This window comes from Carcharodon carcharias, chromosome 2 (genome assembly GCF_017639515.1).
Source record: "Carcharodon carcharias isolate sCarCar2 chromosome 2, sCarCar2.pri, whole genome shotgun sequence".
NCBI classification, from domain to species: domain Eukaryota; kingdom Metazoa; phylum Chordata; class Chondrichthyes; order Lamniformes; family Lamnidae; genus Carcharodon; species Carcharodon carcharias.
Window position 1 is genome coordinate 67,538,160 of NC_054468.1, and position 13,041 is coordinate 67,551,200.

A 13,041-nucleotide genomic window follows, 5' to 3' on the forward strand; every position below is an offset into this window, starting at 1 on the left:
ACTCATGACTCATTCCTCAGGGCAATGCCTTGACTAATCATGGTCAAGCTGCCTGGTTTAAATTTTTAAAAAATGCTTGGCATTTAACTGTCAGTCACCATCAGCGGTGCCTTCTCAATGACAATGCCTCTTGCCAGCCAATCAGCACTCTCTTCACATAAAGCAGAAATTGTTGTTTTCCCCCTTATATCGGTATTCTTGTAAGTGTCCTGATGAGTGCAAGGTAAAAAGCTTAGACATGTCCCTTTTTCCAATAATACTCAAGTTCTGTACTGCAGAATGACTATTACTAAAACAGGTTATCTATACATTTGTCCCACCACTTTTTGTGGCACCTAGCAATTTGGTTGCCACATTTACCTGCATTACAACCGTGACTACATTTCAAAAATACTTATTGGCTGTAAAACACTTTTAGATGTCCTGAAGTTGTGAAAAGAGCTACATAATTGCAAATTATTTCTTTCAAGAATTATTCTTTGCAATAAACAAGTCTGTTTATTCCTCTTTTTGATTGCATCATATTTCAGTATTAATGAGTATTTATTTTAGCTTATCCATGAAGATTAGGCCTGTTCTTCAGTATTTGATTATGATTGAAGAATTGTAACGCAGGGATGAGGGTCTGATCTGACTCTGGAGGGAAGAGATGCAAGAATCCCCCTGGAGGATTTAGATTTACACCACTTTAACTTGATACTGCATAGAGCATGACAGAATTAAGAACTTGTGGTTAATCTAATATATTCTTTATTCGAAAGCACACAGATTGGAGCTGTAAAATACCTTTACTGAATAACCAAATGTGGAAGTACTAGACCACACGTGATCCCAAGCAGGTACCGCTGTGGTTGGGTTACTTTATATCAACAATGCTTTCTCAGTTTTTCTTTCCCTCCCAGTATCCAAGTTTCACCTGGGTAAAATCAATTACAAAATCCCAGCTCATACCACTGTATGAATCATACCCTATATAAAGGGAAGAATTTTCTGGTTGGTGAGCAGGGGCAGGGCCCACTCGCCAACGCATAAAATGATGCGCAGTGATGTCAGGCGGGTGCCCCGATGTCACCGTGCGTCATTTAGATTTTAAGATTGGTGGGCATGCAGCCAACTCGGCCACATGCCCGAACTGTCAAAGGCCTATTAAAAACTACTTAAAATAGTTAAATGAGCTGCCCGTCCAACCTTAAGATTGGTGGGCAGGCAAAGAGTCCAGGTGGCCTTTGCATTTTTCATGAAACCTCATCCGCAGGCAGGATGAGTTTCATGAAGTTTTTATAAATTAAATAAAGTTTTCCATTAATGTTCCTTGACATGTCCCAGCTCATGTGACACTGGTCCCGCAGGTCCTGACTCAGGGAATCTGCACCACCCCCACGCCCAGGGAGCGCTCAGCGCTTCCAGGCGAGTGTCACGTAAAATGGCAGTGCGCACCTGATCGGGGGTGCCGATCGGGTTTGTGCTCGCTCCTGCCCGCCCCCGCACAACCCCCTTGACAGGGGACGGGGTGGATTCAGCCCAAAAAGTTAAAAACTGCATGATAATTATTTATACACAGTTCACAATATCTTTCCAATGTAGGAAAATAAAACTTCCCTGTTGGATCATTGGTTATACATACCCCAAGTCAGGAACTCTAGAACACATCCCTGCTATTCCAGCAATGAGGTTGCTGTGTGAAATCATCACTCCCTTAGGTAGACCAGTAGACCCGCTTGTGTACATAATTACTGCGATATCTAAAGATGTAGGTTTAGTCCGAAGTCTATTCACTATGGTGGAAGAAATAACCAGATCTTGAATTTATGAAAATAAGAACCACCATAAACTGAAAGTAGTTTGTCCTATTATAAGAACACCATCTTACATAACAAACATGCTGCTTCATTTACCGATCATTTCACAGCTCATTTAGCAAATATTCTTGCTCACAAGCTTATTTGTAGACAACTTTCAGCGTAATGACAGGGATTTTTATAAATACTTAAGACACTATTTTCAGGCACTTTTGCAATTATGAAAGCATCAATTTCCCACGAAAATATTCACCATTTTAAAGATGGCTTTAAGAAAAATGAGAGGACACTCACGTAATGATACATGTTATTATGGCCATTTGCAATGGATAAAATTTTATCTGAAGTTAAAACATTAGAGCACTGTTCAAAAAGCAGTCAAATTGTGCAATAAAGGCCACAAGTGAAATTAAGTCACATTATATACAGGGTTATTATTAATTAGGCTTTTAATACTTCAACAAATAAGACTGATTAGTTTTGTTTATTGAAGTTGAGCAATATCAGATGAGGGAACAGAATACTGAGTCACATTGCACAGCTAATGTCAGCTTAAGCACCACCTGGACTGATATTGCAGGGTCAGATGCATGGTAAAGTTCTGTCTACTGTCTCAACAATGAGTCTTAGCAAACTTTGTAAGAACAACAGTGTAATACCAGTCATCTTCATGCCCCGAGTGAGGCCACCAACCTAAATCTGTGGACCTATGGTCACCAACAACTAGACTGCCCCACCTCATTTCACATCAGATGGATACACCTTAGGAAACAGAGTTGGATTTAAACAGGGTCAGAGAGATGAAAGGACAGCATGGTTAATTAGTAAGGCTTTACTTTCTCTCATATGTGCTGTCTAATAAAGTGATCTTACTTGATGTCTGCTTTAAAAAATGGCCTGGAACAAATAAAGCAAAATATTATCAGATTGAAAAGTTAGAGCAATAAGATCTAAGAACAGCTGCACCCAAGCCCCATCCAGACAAGGCACAGGATTTGTCATCACATCCATAACCACAGTTATTTTATATTACATATCACCAGTGACACAACATGTACTGGCTATTCTTTAGACATTATTTTACAGGGATATAGCTTTCTGAAAAATTAAGGGGCACAAAGCCATGTGATCTAACTACTGGTTATAATTAATTCCAGATGTGCTAGGTCTCCACTAAATGGAACTGTCCTTTATTCACATGCCCTTGAGGCTCTCAGCAATGGATACACCAGGAAAGAAAAACAAGGCATGGAAAAATTGATTTATAAAGCAGGGAAGCAAAATAAAAATTAATTCCAACGATTTCTTATTCTCAAATATACATTAATATTCAATGAAACTAAAAATATGCTAAATTCAGTTTTCTTATGCTGTGCAATGATTAAGAAAGACATTTCAGTTTTTAATGTTATAGTTCTAAAGAACAAAGCCATCAGACAAACTGTTCTCTGGCACATAGTCAAACTAACATAACTAATAATTCATGCTACAGCTTCCCACTGACAGAAATATTCTCTCACAAGCTGAATTAATAGCCAGTGCTTCTCAGATTGACTGAGCAGCTGACTAGTAATATAAAGCAACGTATGGTGAATGGATGGGTTACGCATCAGTCCTTTTCACTTTTGGATTACAGTCCAAATCCAACTGAGACAAACCTCAATAAAACGTCCCCAGCCAGATTTCCGTCAAGGAGATGAGTATCAGGAGTCCGGAATTTTTCCAACCTGTCTCCATCCTAGAGGAGCTCACCCTCCCTACTTTCATGTCAGGGAAATGAGCATGGGTTGGAGACAGAACAGGGGTGGACAGATGGCGAGACTGGCCATCTAAAAGACCCCCCTCAGTTTAACAGGACATCGGACCAGTTGTATTCAAGACTGTTTGGTTCTATAGTCCTCAACACCTGCCTCACCTACCCACTCATCCCTCTCAAAGCTGTCAATCACAGACAGTGACAGTCCCATTGAGGACACACTCAAACCACAGCACACCTCTTAATCTTATCCAAATAAAAAGACAGGCATTGTAAATCCTCTTCAAAGGAAGGTCATGACATTGCAAAGTAATAAAGTGTCAAAAACACTCCCTTCAAGCTCTGTAAACAGATCTCTGCTGAGCTGAGTCCACTAGCCATTGTTACAGCTTAGCCAAACATTTATAATGAGGCTGAAAAAGACAGATGTCTGACCATCCAAATTGCATCTATTGATATAGTTGCCGGATGGTTTCATTATGAATGCTTGGCTGAACATCAAAAATAGACAGCTCAGCTGGAGTCTGTTTATGCAGCTTGAAGGGGAGTATTAGCTTTGCGTGATTGACACCTTTATTACTTCGTAATAATGTAACATTTCTTTGAAGAGGTTTTTCAACGTCTGTGTGTTTATTTGGACAGGATTATAAGGTGTTATTAAATGGATTAAAGTAGATTAAGTGGAATGAAGGTTTCCTCAATGGGACTTTCACTGCCTGTGATTGATTGACAGCTTCTTGAGAAAATATAAGAGGCAATGCTTTTCAAAGCGAATGTTGAATTCCTATTTTGTTTTGGTTGTCAACTTAAAACTAGGGTTCTCCCGCCCTGCCCGCACACCCCTCCCCACCCCCCACAACCAGGTGTTTCACAAATCCTCTAAGGTGTCGTGAACCACATCTTCTAATAAAATAAACATGATTCCGTCAAAATCACAAGGAGTTTGGTTTGAAATGCCCACTCCCACAATAGAACCAGCAAGGGCAGGATGCTCCTTATGGGCTCGCTATCCACACCCCAAACTATCAGAAACAGGATTGGGGGGCTTAGAGTCCCAGAATAGGGTCGGCCTGCCATTTTTAAAGCTCTTCCATCTCCATCCTGACTCAGATGGTGTATGATAACATGAAGACAACAGATTCTGAAGCCATTATTCAGTCTCAATCTACTCCACTGTTTCTGCAAAATCTTAAATTCAATTTGAACCAGCATTTGTTAAAACAGTCTCACTCAAAATGCTATTCTTTTAATTAATGCACATTGTTGAAGATGCTCTGCAAATGTATCTAAACTATGCTAAACTAGTTAAGAATGCCAAGCAAGAAAAAAAATCTATTCCTCATCATTGTCCTCCTTACTATGACAAACCTCAATGCTCCTTACTAAAGGAATAATGCATAGCAAGTCCAAATATTTAATTTTATTAACTAATTGTCAATGTATTATACTAATAAGGAGAAAATAGTGAATGCTGGAATTCTGAAATATTGAAAGAAATATTGGAAATAAACAGCAGGCCTGTGTCTGAAAAATAACACTTTAGTATTTCAGTTGGGAACTCTTTCAGAACCTTGAGGGTCTGAAGGAGATCAAGCAGAAATATCAAACTTTGTGCTTTCAAAAGCTGACAGCTCTGCAAAGTATTTCCAGCATTTCTGCTTTTGTGTTAATTGGATACAAATATAACTTTGGAGTCAGTATTATTCTGCATTTAGTTACCTTTTACAGAAATGTATATAAACACAAGTTTAACTTGCACAAGTAAAGAGAAAAGAAAACAAACTACACACAGTTTTCTGGTTTTGCACCCAATGCTTCCACTGCTGCCATGTTGTGAACCATGATGCCACGGGGATATTCAGACCACGCTGTTGGTTTATCATCTACAATTATAATATGCTGTAATTTTGGAACATTAAGGAGGATTTCCTATGAAACAGAAATAGGAAACGTTGAAAAGTCAAGAATAAATCCTGATCCATCATTTCAAACATCTGAAAAACAACTGTTGTATTTATTTGGTGCAAAATAGATGTTGCAACTTGCAAAATATCCTTATAATTATTGTTATTGTCAAACTTAGCTAATATGATGAGACACTTACAAATCTCCCAAATTATAAGAGCTATGAACAGATAATGGAACATAAATCTACTGGGGTTACACTGAGGGTGTAGAACTATAAATTGTATCACAAGAGGCAAGTGTATTGAGAGGAAATCTATATTTTTTTTGTGGGTGTTTGCGACAGAGGAAGAGGACTAGAACTCCCAGCACATCCAGGAATTCTGGCGCAAGCACAGAACACGGCAGGGAGCCAGGCCGCACATGCTCAGTTTCCAGCGTTCTGTTGACAACTGCAGGAATTGTGTGGCGCGCTTACATGCGGTGTGGAGCGAAACAAAAGGACTGGGGTTGTGGCGCAAGAAAAGAGCCCATGTAACAAGGTTACACAGGAGCTGAAGAGGCAGCTGCTGAAGCGCTGTCATTTGTTCTGCGTGCAGCCATCTTTCCACATGCAGCTAGGGCTCAGACAAGCCGCTCGGGAGCTGAAGAGGCGGCAGAAGATTGCTAGCTGTGTGTGCAGTTGGAGCTCAGAGAAGCCTGTGGGGAACTGGGGTTTAGGGAAGCCCAGGAGCAGTGGAGTTCTGCTCAGACAGATAGATAGCAGGGATTTTGCTGGTGATTAGATGCAGGGGTGCAGCTTTGTGAATCCAGTGGGACGTAGTCTCAGGGGGAGATTGAGTAGCTGCCAGGCAAGCTGTCATTGGGTCAGTCTGAACTGGAGCTGTTGTTGACGGAAATCAGGGGTAGATCCTTGAAAGCGAGAAGCTGAAATTCCTCATGAGGAAGACAGAGTTTTAAAGAACTTGTGACTCACAGTGACCACAGACATCTGGGTGGGCTGTTGAGAAAATTCATGGGATCTGTCTTGGTTGCGTCTGCCATTTAATGTACAGTTTGTGGGATGTTCGACCACAGTTTGCCTGTTAATTCATGTTTACTTCATGTTAATTCTGGATGTTAGGGTATGCTTTGTTGACTCTGGAATAGTAAAAATTCTTCTGTTTGTTTAAAACTGTGAAATCTTGTGGCTTTATTCTTTTAGTAAGTTCCTGGGATTTCAAATTTTGTCTATTTTATAAAAAGTAGCCACTGGTCCCTAACCGGATAGGAACAAAATTGTGGGTCTACAACAACATACACTAGAGGAACTGTTGTGCATAAGAGGGTTGACCAATGAAGAAAGGTTAAAAACTCAACCTCTACAGACTAGGGAAAAATGGTAAATGGCAATCTTGTTGAAGCATATAAAATACTCAATGCATTTTAGGGAAGGTTAATATTGAATATTATTCATAATGATGCAGGGTAGACATTGGCCAAAAGTATAACTCTCAAAAAATATTAGTTATAATAGAGATCAAATGAATATTGTCTATAACTATTTGAAATAATCAGCCTTAGACAGCAACAGTGATAAACTTTTAAAGCCATTCAAAGCACAGCTGTATGCCAGCCTGTATGAATTAGAATGTTAGAATTCCAGTGGGCTGAAAGGCCATGATTGGATCAATCTCATTCTTCACTTTTCATAGGTTCTTGTGAGCAATAACCACATTTAACAGCTAAACAATGCTGAATGAGGCCGTAACTTGAGTGCAATTTTTAAAGCTGATTCCTGATGCATAGACTATTGGTACAGAGATTACCATCTAAAATCAGTTTAAAAAAAGCTTAATACCAAAGCAAATTACAGCAGTTGCTGGAAATGTGCAAAGATAACAAACAATACTGGAAACATTTCGACAGATCAATAAGATTTGTTATGTCTCTTAACTTTTTCTGGTCCTTTTACTAAAACTGGAAGCTGAATTTTAACTTTGTACAAAAGAACGAACGGGTTTTGAGTGAGTTAAAAATCGCGCCTGTTCACTCTGTCTCTTGCTCCACAGTTGCTGCCTGACCTGCTGAGCATTTTCAGCATTATCTATATTTATATAATAAAATGTCATTTTTCAATTTTAATATTAGAGATCATTTTCACAATTGTCATGCAAAAAAGTGCAACACCAACTGATTGCATTTCAAGTAAGTTTAAAAAAAAGAAAATTTGAGTTTCATGTTTCATATATATGTTGGAAATCTTTGATCCTGGAGACATACGACTGAAGTAACCCAGTTTAAACTATAAAGATCCCCTATCATCCAACTATATATTAAATGATCATATGAAACCTTTCCCATCTTTTAAGCAATTTGTAAATTGCAGGAATGTTTAACCTCCTGCAGAAACACTGGAAAATAAACAAAAACCCTGCTAACAGCAAAGAAATTCTGTGACCTACCTTCAGCTTTGTTTGCAGAAGTTTCTTGCTTGTAATGATATGAGTGACTTCAGTTTCATTTAGTCCATGTGTAATTGCTTGACCTCCCAAAGTTGCGTAGAGGGTGACAACTGGAAATTGAAACAATAACTGAATTTCAGTACAATTCGTGTAATGAATTCACTGCACCCCAATCAATAAACCTTCTAAATAGGCAGAATGGAAGAATGCCAGTTTATGAACAAGGTTATGGATCTAATTTAAAAATTCAAATTCATTGTGGTTTGTGATCAAGGTTTTATGGAAAAAACAATAATCTGGTTTAATTTATCACAAATTTAAGAAAACTCCTTTGAAAGTTTCTCACTTTTTAAAAAAAGTGTCCCTACCTCAAGGTTTGCAACAATTACCGACATAAACAGTGCAAATTGCTAAAATTACTTGAATAATTAACTGCATTAAAGTGCATTTCCTCATCTTCACATTCCCTCACTCTCGACTAGTTGGTATATATGTTATGTTTCATGATGTGATTCAAGATCACAACAATTTGCTGCATACTTAAGACTTTCAAAGATATGGGGCAGGATTTTGAGTTTGGGCCTGACAAATGGGCCACCGCCCACAATTGGCACCCAGCTGCAATTTCACGCTGGCTGGTCAATTCACACCACCTAGTGTGAAAGGCGTGCCGAAATGCTCAGCGCTGCCGGGGTGGGAGTGGGAGGAGGGTGAGTGCTGAAGTCACCGCAAGCGCGGGAGAGCGCCCACCGAAAGCTCTCTGAAGCTTTCAAAAGCCACAAATGCCAAAAAACATGTCCACGCATCAAGATCAGTCACTTGAACGTATGGCTGATATAAATTCTGTCCAAACATTTTTATCTTTTTTAAAATTTAAAATTAATATTGGAAACCTCATTCTGTCCCTGGATGAGGTTTCCTCAAAAAGGCAATGGACGCCTGGCCGATTTGCCCACCCGCCAACCGTAATGTTGGATGGGCAACAAAAAAAAATCACCGCTGATTACTACGTTAATGGCCTTAATAGGCCTCTTAATTGTGCCGACTCTCGCGCGTGCCTGCCAACCAAAATACCGCACAAGTGCTCGATGACTTTGGGACACTGGCCCGACGTCATCACGCGCTATTGCACGCTCAAGCGGGTCAGGCACACGCCCATACGCTGGGCAAAAAATTCTGCGCATTGTATCGCTTGCTGAGAAGATGCTGAGAACATGGAATCAACATTTGCAGTAAGAAAACATTTCTGGTCAATGTCGAAAGCTGGGAGCCGACTGGAAGGGCATTCAGTCAGTCAGTTAGTGGGTCAATGTATCCAGGCAAGCTGAATTTTTTTGGAGGGGGATTTCTTTTCTAACATTCGAGGTCAACCTTTAAGCAGTATGAGAAAATTATGTCTGACAGCACTCATTTCCTGTTGCAGTGTTGGATTCAGAGATAAATTACTAGTGCTTTTATTTTGGCGGGTGCAAGAGGCAGGAAAATGACCGTCTTCATTCCCACGAGCACTCACCACATAGTCCAATGACCTTTCTACGAGAAATCAACAGGGGAACATTTTAACCAGATTCAAAAAGAAAATACAAAAGCTGTTCAAGTAATCAATAACATTTCACAAGATGGTGAAACAAATCATCAGCTTAAAAAATAAAATTGGAAAACTTGTTAAACGTTATATAGTTTTTGCAATTACCACATTGTGGAGTTAAAGAATGGTGTATTCTTCACTATTATGTATTGACGTCATGGAGAAAATCAGGAAGGAGGACAGGGCAGATGTAATTCATTAACACCATCACTGACCCAGATTTCATCAACTCTCAGCAGAGTCACCTAACACTTTCTCAGGCGAGGCTGGGTGGATACGTGTGTAAGCTCATGGCAAGTTTCCTTAAAACATAAAGTTCAGATTGCAGGTCTACTTGTATAAATCAGTCTGGCTGGGGCCATCACAAGGGTTGCAGTGTGCTTGGCAACATTTGAAGCAGTATGCAGAAGAAAACCAGCTACAAATTTGCAGCATGACAAATGGCAGATCATATGAAACCTTTAACATTCAGCAAATCTATATAACTTATGTTTTACTACAAGTTTGTTATTTCTATAAAGTTTACTGCTGTTTCTGATGTGTGAATCAACACTGGGTACAGGGGATAGAAAAATCAACAAATTCTAATGTAACAAATTATACGACTTTGGCACTGAGACTACGTTTGCTTCATCTGATACATACATTATTCACTAAATAGTAAAAAATACCAGAATTTAAAGATAGAAAAACACCTCAAACAAGATGAGAACAACATGCAGATATAGGGCTGCTAATTTATTACCATAAATCACAGTGTATAAGTCAACTTGGCTTATGAGATAATCCCAATTTTCTGGTCCCAAAAATCATGTTTTTGCATATATTTGGCATATAAGTCAACACTCCTTTACAGCCATGTCATGCTATACTCAGTAGTCAGCCTCAATTTTCCACCCCACAAATGTTTTTCTTACCGGCACCTTATAACTGGATGAAAGGGATCAAGAAGGTGACACGGGCCATGTTACGAAGATGCATGGGAATTTAAGACATGCCCACTTTTTGGGCTGAATTTTCACCTCAGCATGCGGGCACGTGCTCAACACGAATGAGCGTGAAATAGCGCACAATGACATCAGGTGAGCATCCCGATGTCATCATGCACTCGCACAACATTTCAGCCAGCGGGCGCGAGTTGGCAGCGTGCCCAACAGTTAAGAGGGCTGTTAAACCCATTAATCGGTCAATTAAATATAATTTTCCCCTGTCCATCCAAACTTACAGTTGGCGGGTGGGTGAATAGGCCAAGTGCTTTTTGATTTTTGAGGAAACCTCATCCACGAATGGGATGAGGGTTCCGATGTTAATTAAAGATTAAATAAAAGTTTTCAGAACTCATTGCAACATATCGCCGCTCATGTGACAAAGAATTTCCTTATTTTTTAAATCTTAATTTTTAATGTTATAAATCTTCAGCTACCTGAGGCAGCTCTTTGCTGTGAGTGTACCCGCGCACATGCAAATTTACGCACTCGCCCTCCTCCCACTCCCCACCTAGGCAGTGCTAAGCGTTTCGGTGCATGATTCACGCCAGCTGGCTGTTAATTAGCCAGCCGGCATGAAATCGCGGTTGGAGCCCAAATGCGGGCGGTGGACAAGGCGTGGCTGCTCCCGGGCCTGCCCGCCCGACCGACTGCCAAGGGGAAAATCCTGCCCCTTGTGTCGGACACTGATGGGATTTCAAAACAGCAACCATCCACACCAGTGCTTCACTTTGATACTCAGCATGTAAGTCGGCCCCCATTTTTGGAGGAATTTTGAGGCTTGAAAGGTCGACTTCTATGTCAACATCTACAGCAAGTCAGACTCTACTAGCACAAAAAATACTCATAACAGAATTTGTCCAGACTTTTGGAAAGAAGAGAAAAACACACTTGAAGAGACCCTGTCAATTAATTTGCAACTTTGTTAGACTGTGATATTCTACTATGTGATCACCATTATCCTTCAGGCAAAATACCACAATATGCAATTGCATTTGAAGCTGTTTTTCCACATTGTGTTCATTCTGCACCAAGTACAGCCAGTATATTTGACAATAGTAAGAATTAATTTCAAAAAGTGTTTCACAATATAAACTATATGAAGCATGAGAGTACTGTAATCCTAACATTCCAATTTTACAGCCATGGTAACCATTAGAAAGCCTTCCAATTCTACTTCTGTGGCTTATGACATTAGCAAGAGCCAAGACAGAAATACAGACTTTGAACTCTTGCATATCAATAGGCATACATATTTATTTTAAAAAATCATTTGTGTGATTAAAATTGTTAATTTTGGCATGGGGTAATTGAATATCTAGTCACCCAACATCAGTGTTTTCATCTTAAGAAAAGCACTGACAAAATGCAACATAAAGTTCCTTCTACTCTGCTTCAAATTGCCCTAATTTCAGTGTCAGAAAACGATCACTCACCCAGTATGACAAGCTCATTTATTATGTGTCAACCACACTTAAATTGCTTCTATATTTTGTTTACAATAACATGAATCATAGGTTTATGGATATAAATTCAGACAGGTCAACCCACCATTTTTCTGTCATTTCGTCCAACTCACTCACACAGGACTTTTTCTTCGTAGAGAAAAGGAATCATTGATTGACCATGCTCTAGCTTTTCTGCAAGCGCGCTTATTTTTAAAATCTTATTGTCTTGCCTGCTCTTTCTCTATCAATAAATGTAAATTAAACTGGAAAAGCTATATACATGTACAATAGCCTGCCAAACTGTATTTATAAAAAAGGGGAAATTTGAGCATACTTTTAAAAAAGATTTTGCTGGAAGAAAAGTAGTGACTAGGTGGTCAGTTTTTAAAACCAACTTTGCAACGAAAAATGGTCATTGGTTTCATCCGTATTCAAATCCAAATCTAGCACACTTCTTACACCAAAAGCAGATCAACCTATTTGTCGAAAAATGCAGTTTTATCCTATGGAATTTTATTTTCCCCAAGTCAAGCCATTTTATCTGTTACATTGTTCAAGTAACATAATTTAGGGAGGATTGTGGAATCTGTGGACGTTAGGGAGGAAGGAGATATTTGGGTCTTAGCATTGGAGCAGTTCTGAGGTAAGGAGTTGGGAGTGCAATCTAGAGGCATGCAAGCCCTGAAAGGGAATCTAGCAGTTGTTTGCAGCTGCAGGGACTGACGAGGAAGGGATTTCATGGAAGAGAAGGTGTCACAATCTGACAGTGTCATCCCTGTTTTCTGCTTCCATTCTCTCCTGCTCCGCATTTCTCCAATTTCCAATTCCCCTCTCTGCCTCTCACCTCCCCTTTCCTGATCCCTTCTCCATCTTCTGCTATCCTTCTTCTCTTGCCGTCTCTTACTGATCCCCCCAAATCTCCAACTCCCTCTTCCTCTTAGTTTCAATTATCCCCTGCCCTCCTGCTGTGCTTGGTCCAAATACTACACCTGATCTTAACTCAATGTCAATACCATGGGAAATTGACTAGTTAAGTTTAAATCCTAAATTTAAATGTCATGTTTGTGAGATTATGGCACAGATCCGTAGTCTCACAGGAAACTGTGCACACACAA

At 39.6% G+C, this 13,041-nt stretch overlaps 1 protein-coding gene across 6 annotated transcripts in view; it reads right to left on the reverse strand.

Annotated features, from left to right (window-relative positions):
- acsl3a (acyl-CoA synthetase long chain family member 3a) overlaps nt 1-13,041 on the reverse strand; it is a 106,242-nt gene that overhangs the window by 30,298 nt on the left and 62,903 nt on the right. For all 6 annotated transcript variants that reach the window (XM_041214048.1, XM_041214042.1, XM_041214057.1 and 3 more), the window contains 3 exons: nt 7,905-8,014; nt 5,346-5,484; nt 1,625-1,775 (listed from right to left, as the gene is read on the reverse strand). In XM_041214048.1, coding sequence (XP_041069982.1) covers nt 1,625-1,775; nt 5,346-5,484; nt 7,905-8,014 — 400 coding nt within the window. The remainder of the gene's footprint in view (nt 1-1,624; nt 1,776-5,345; nt 5,485-7,904; nt 8,015-13,041) is intronic.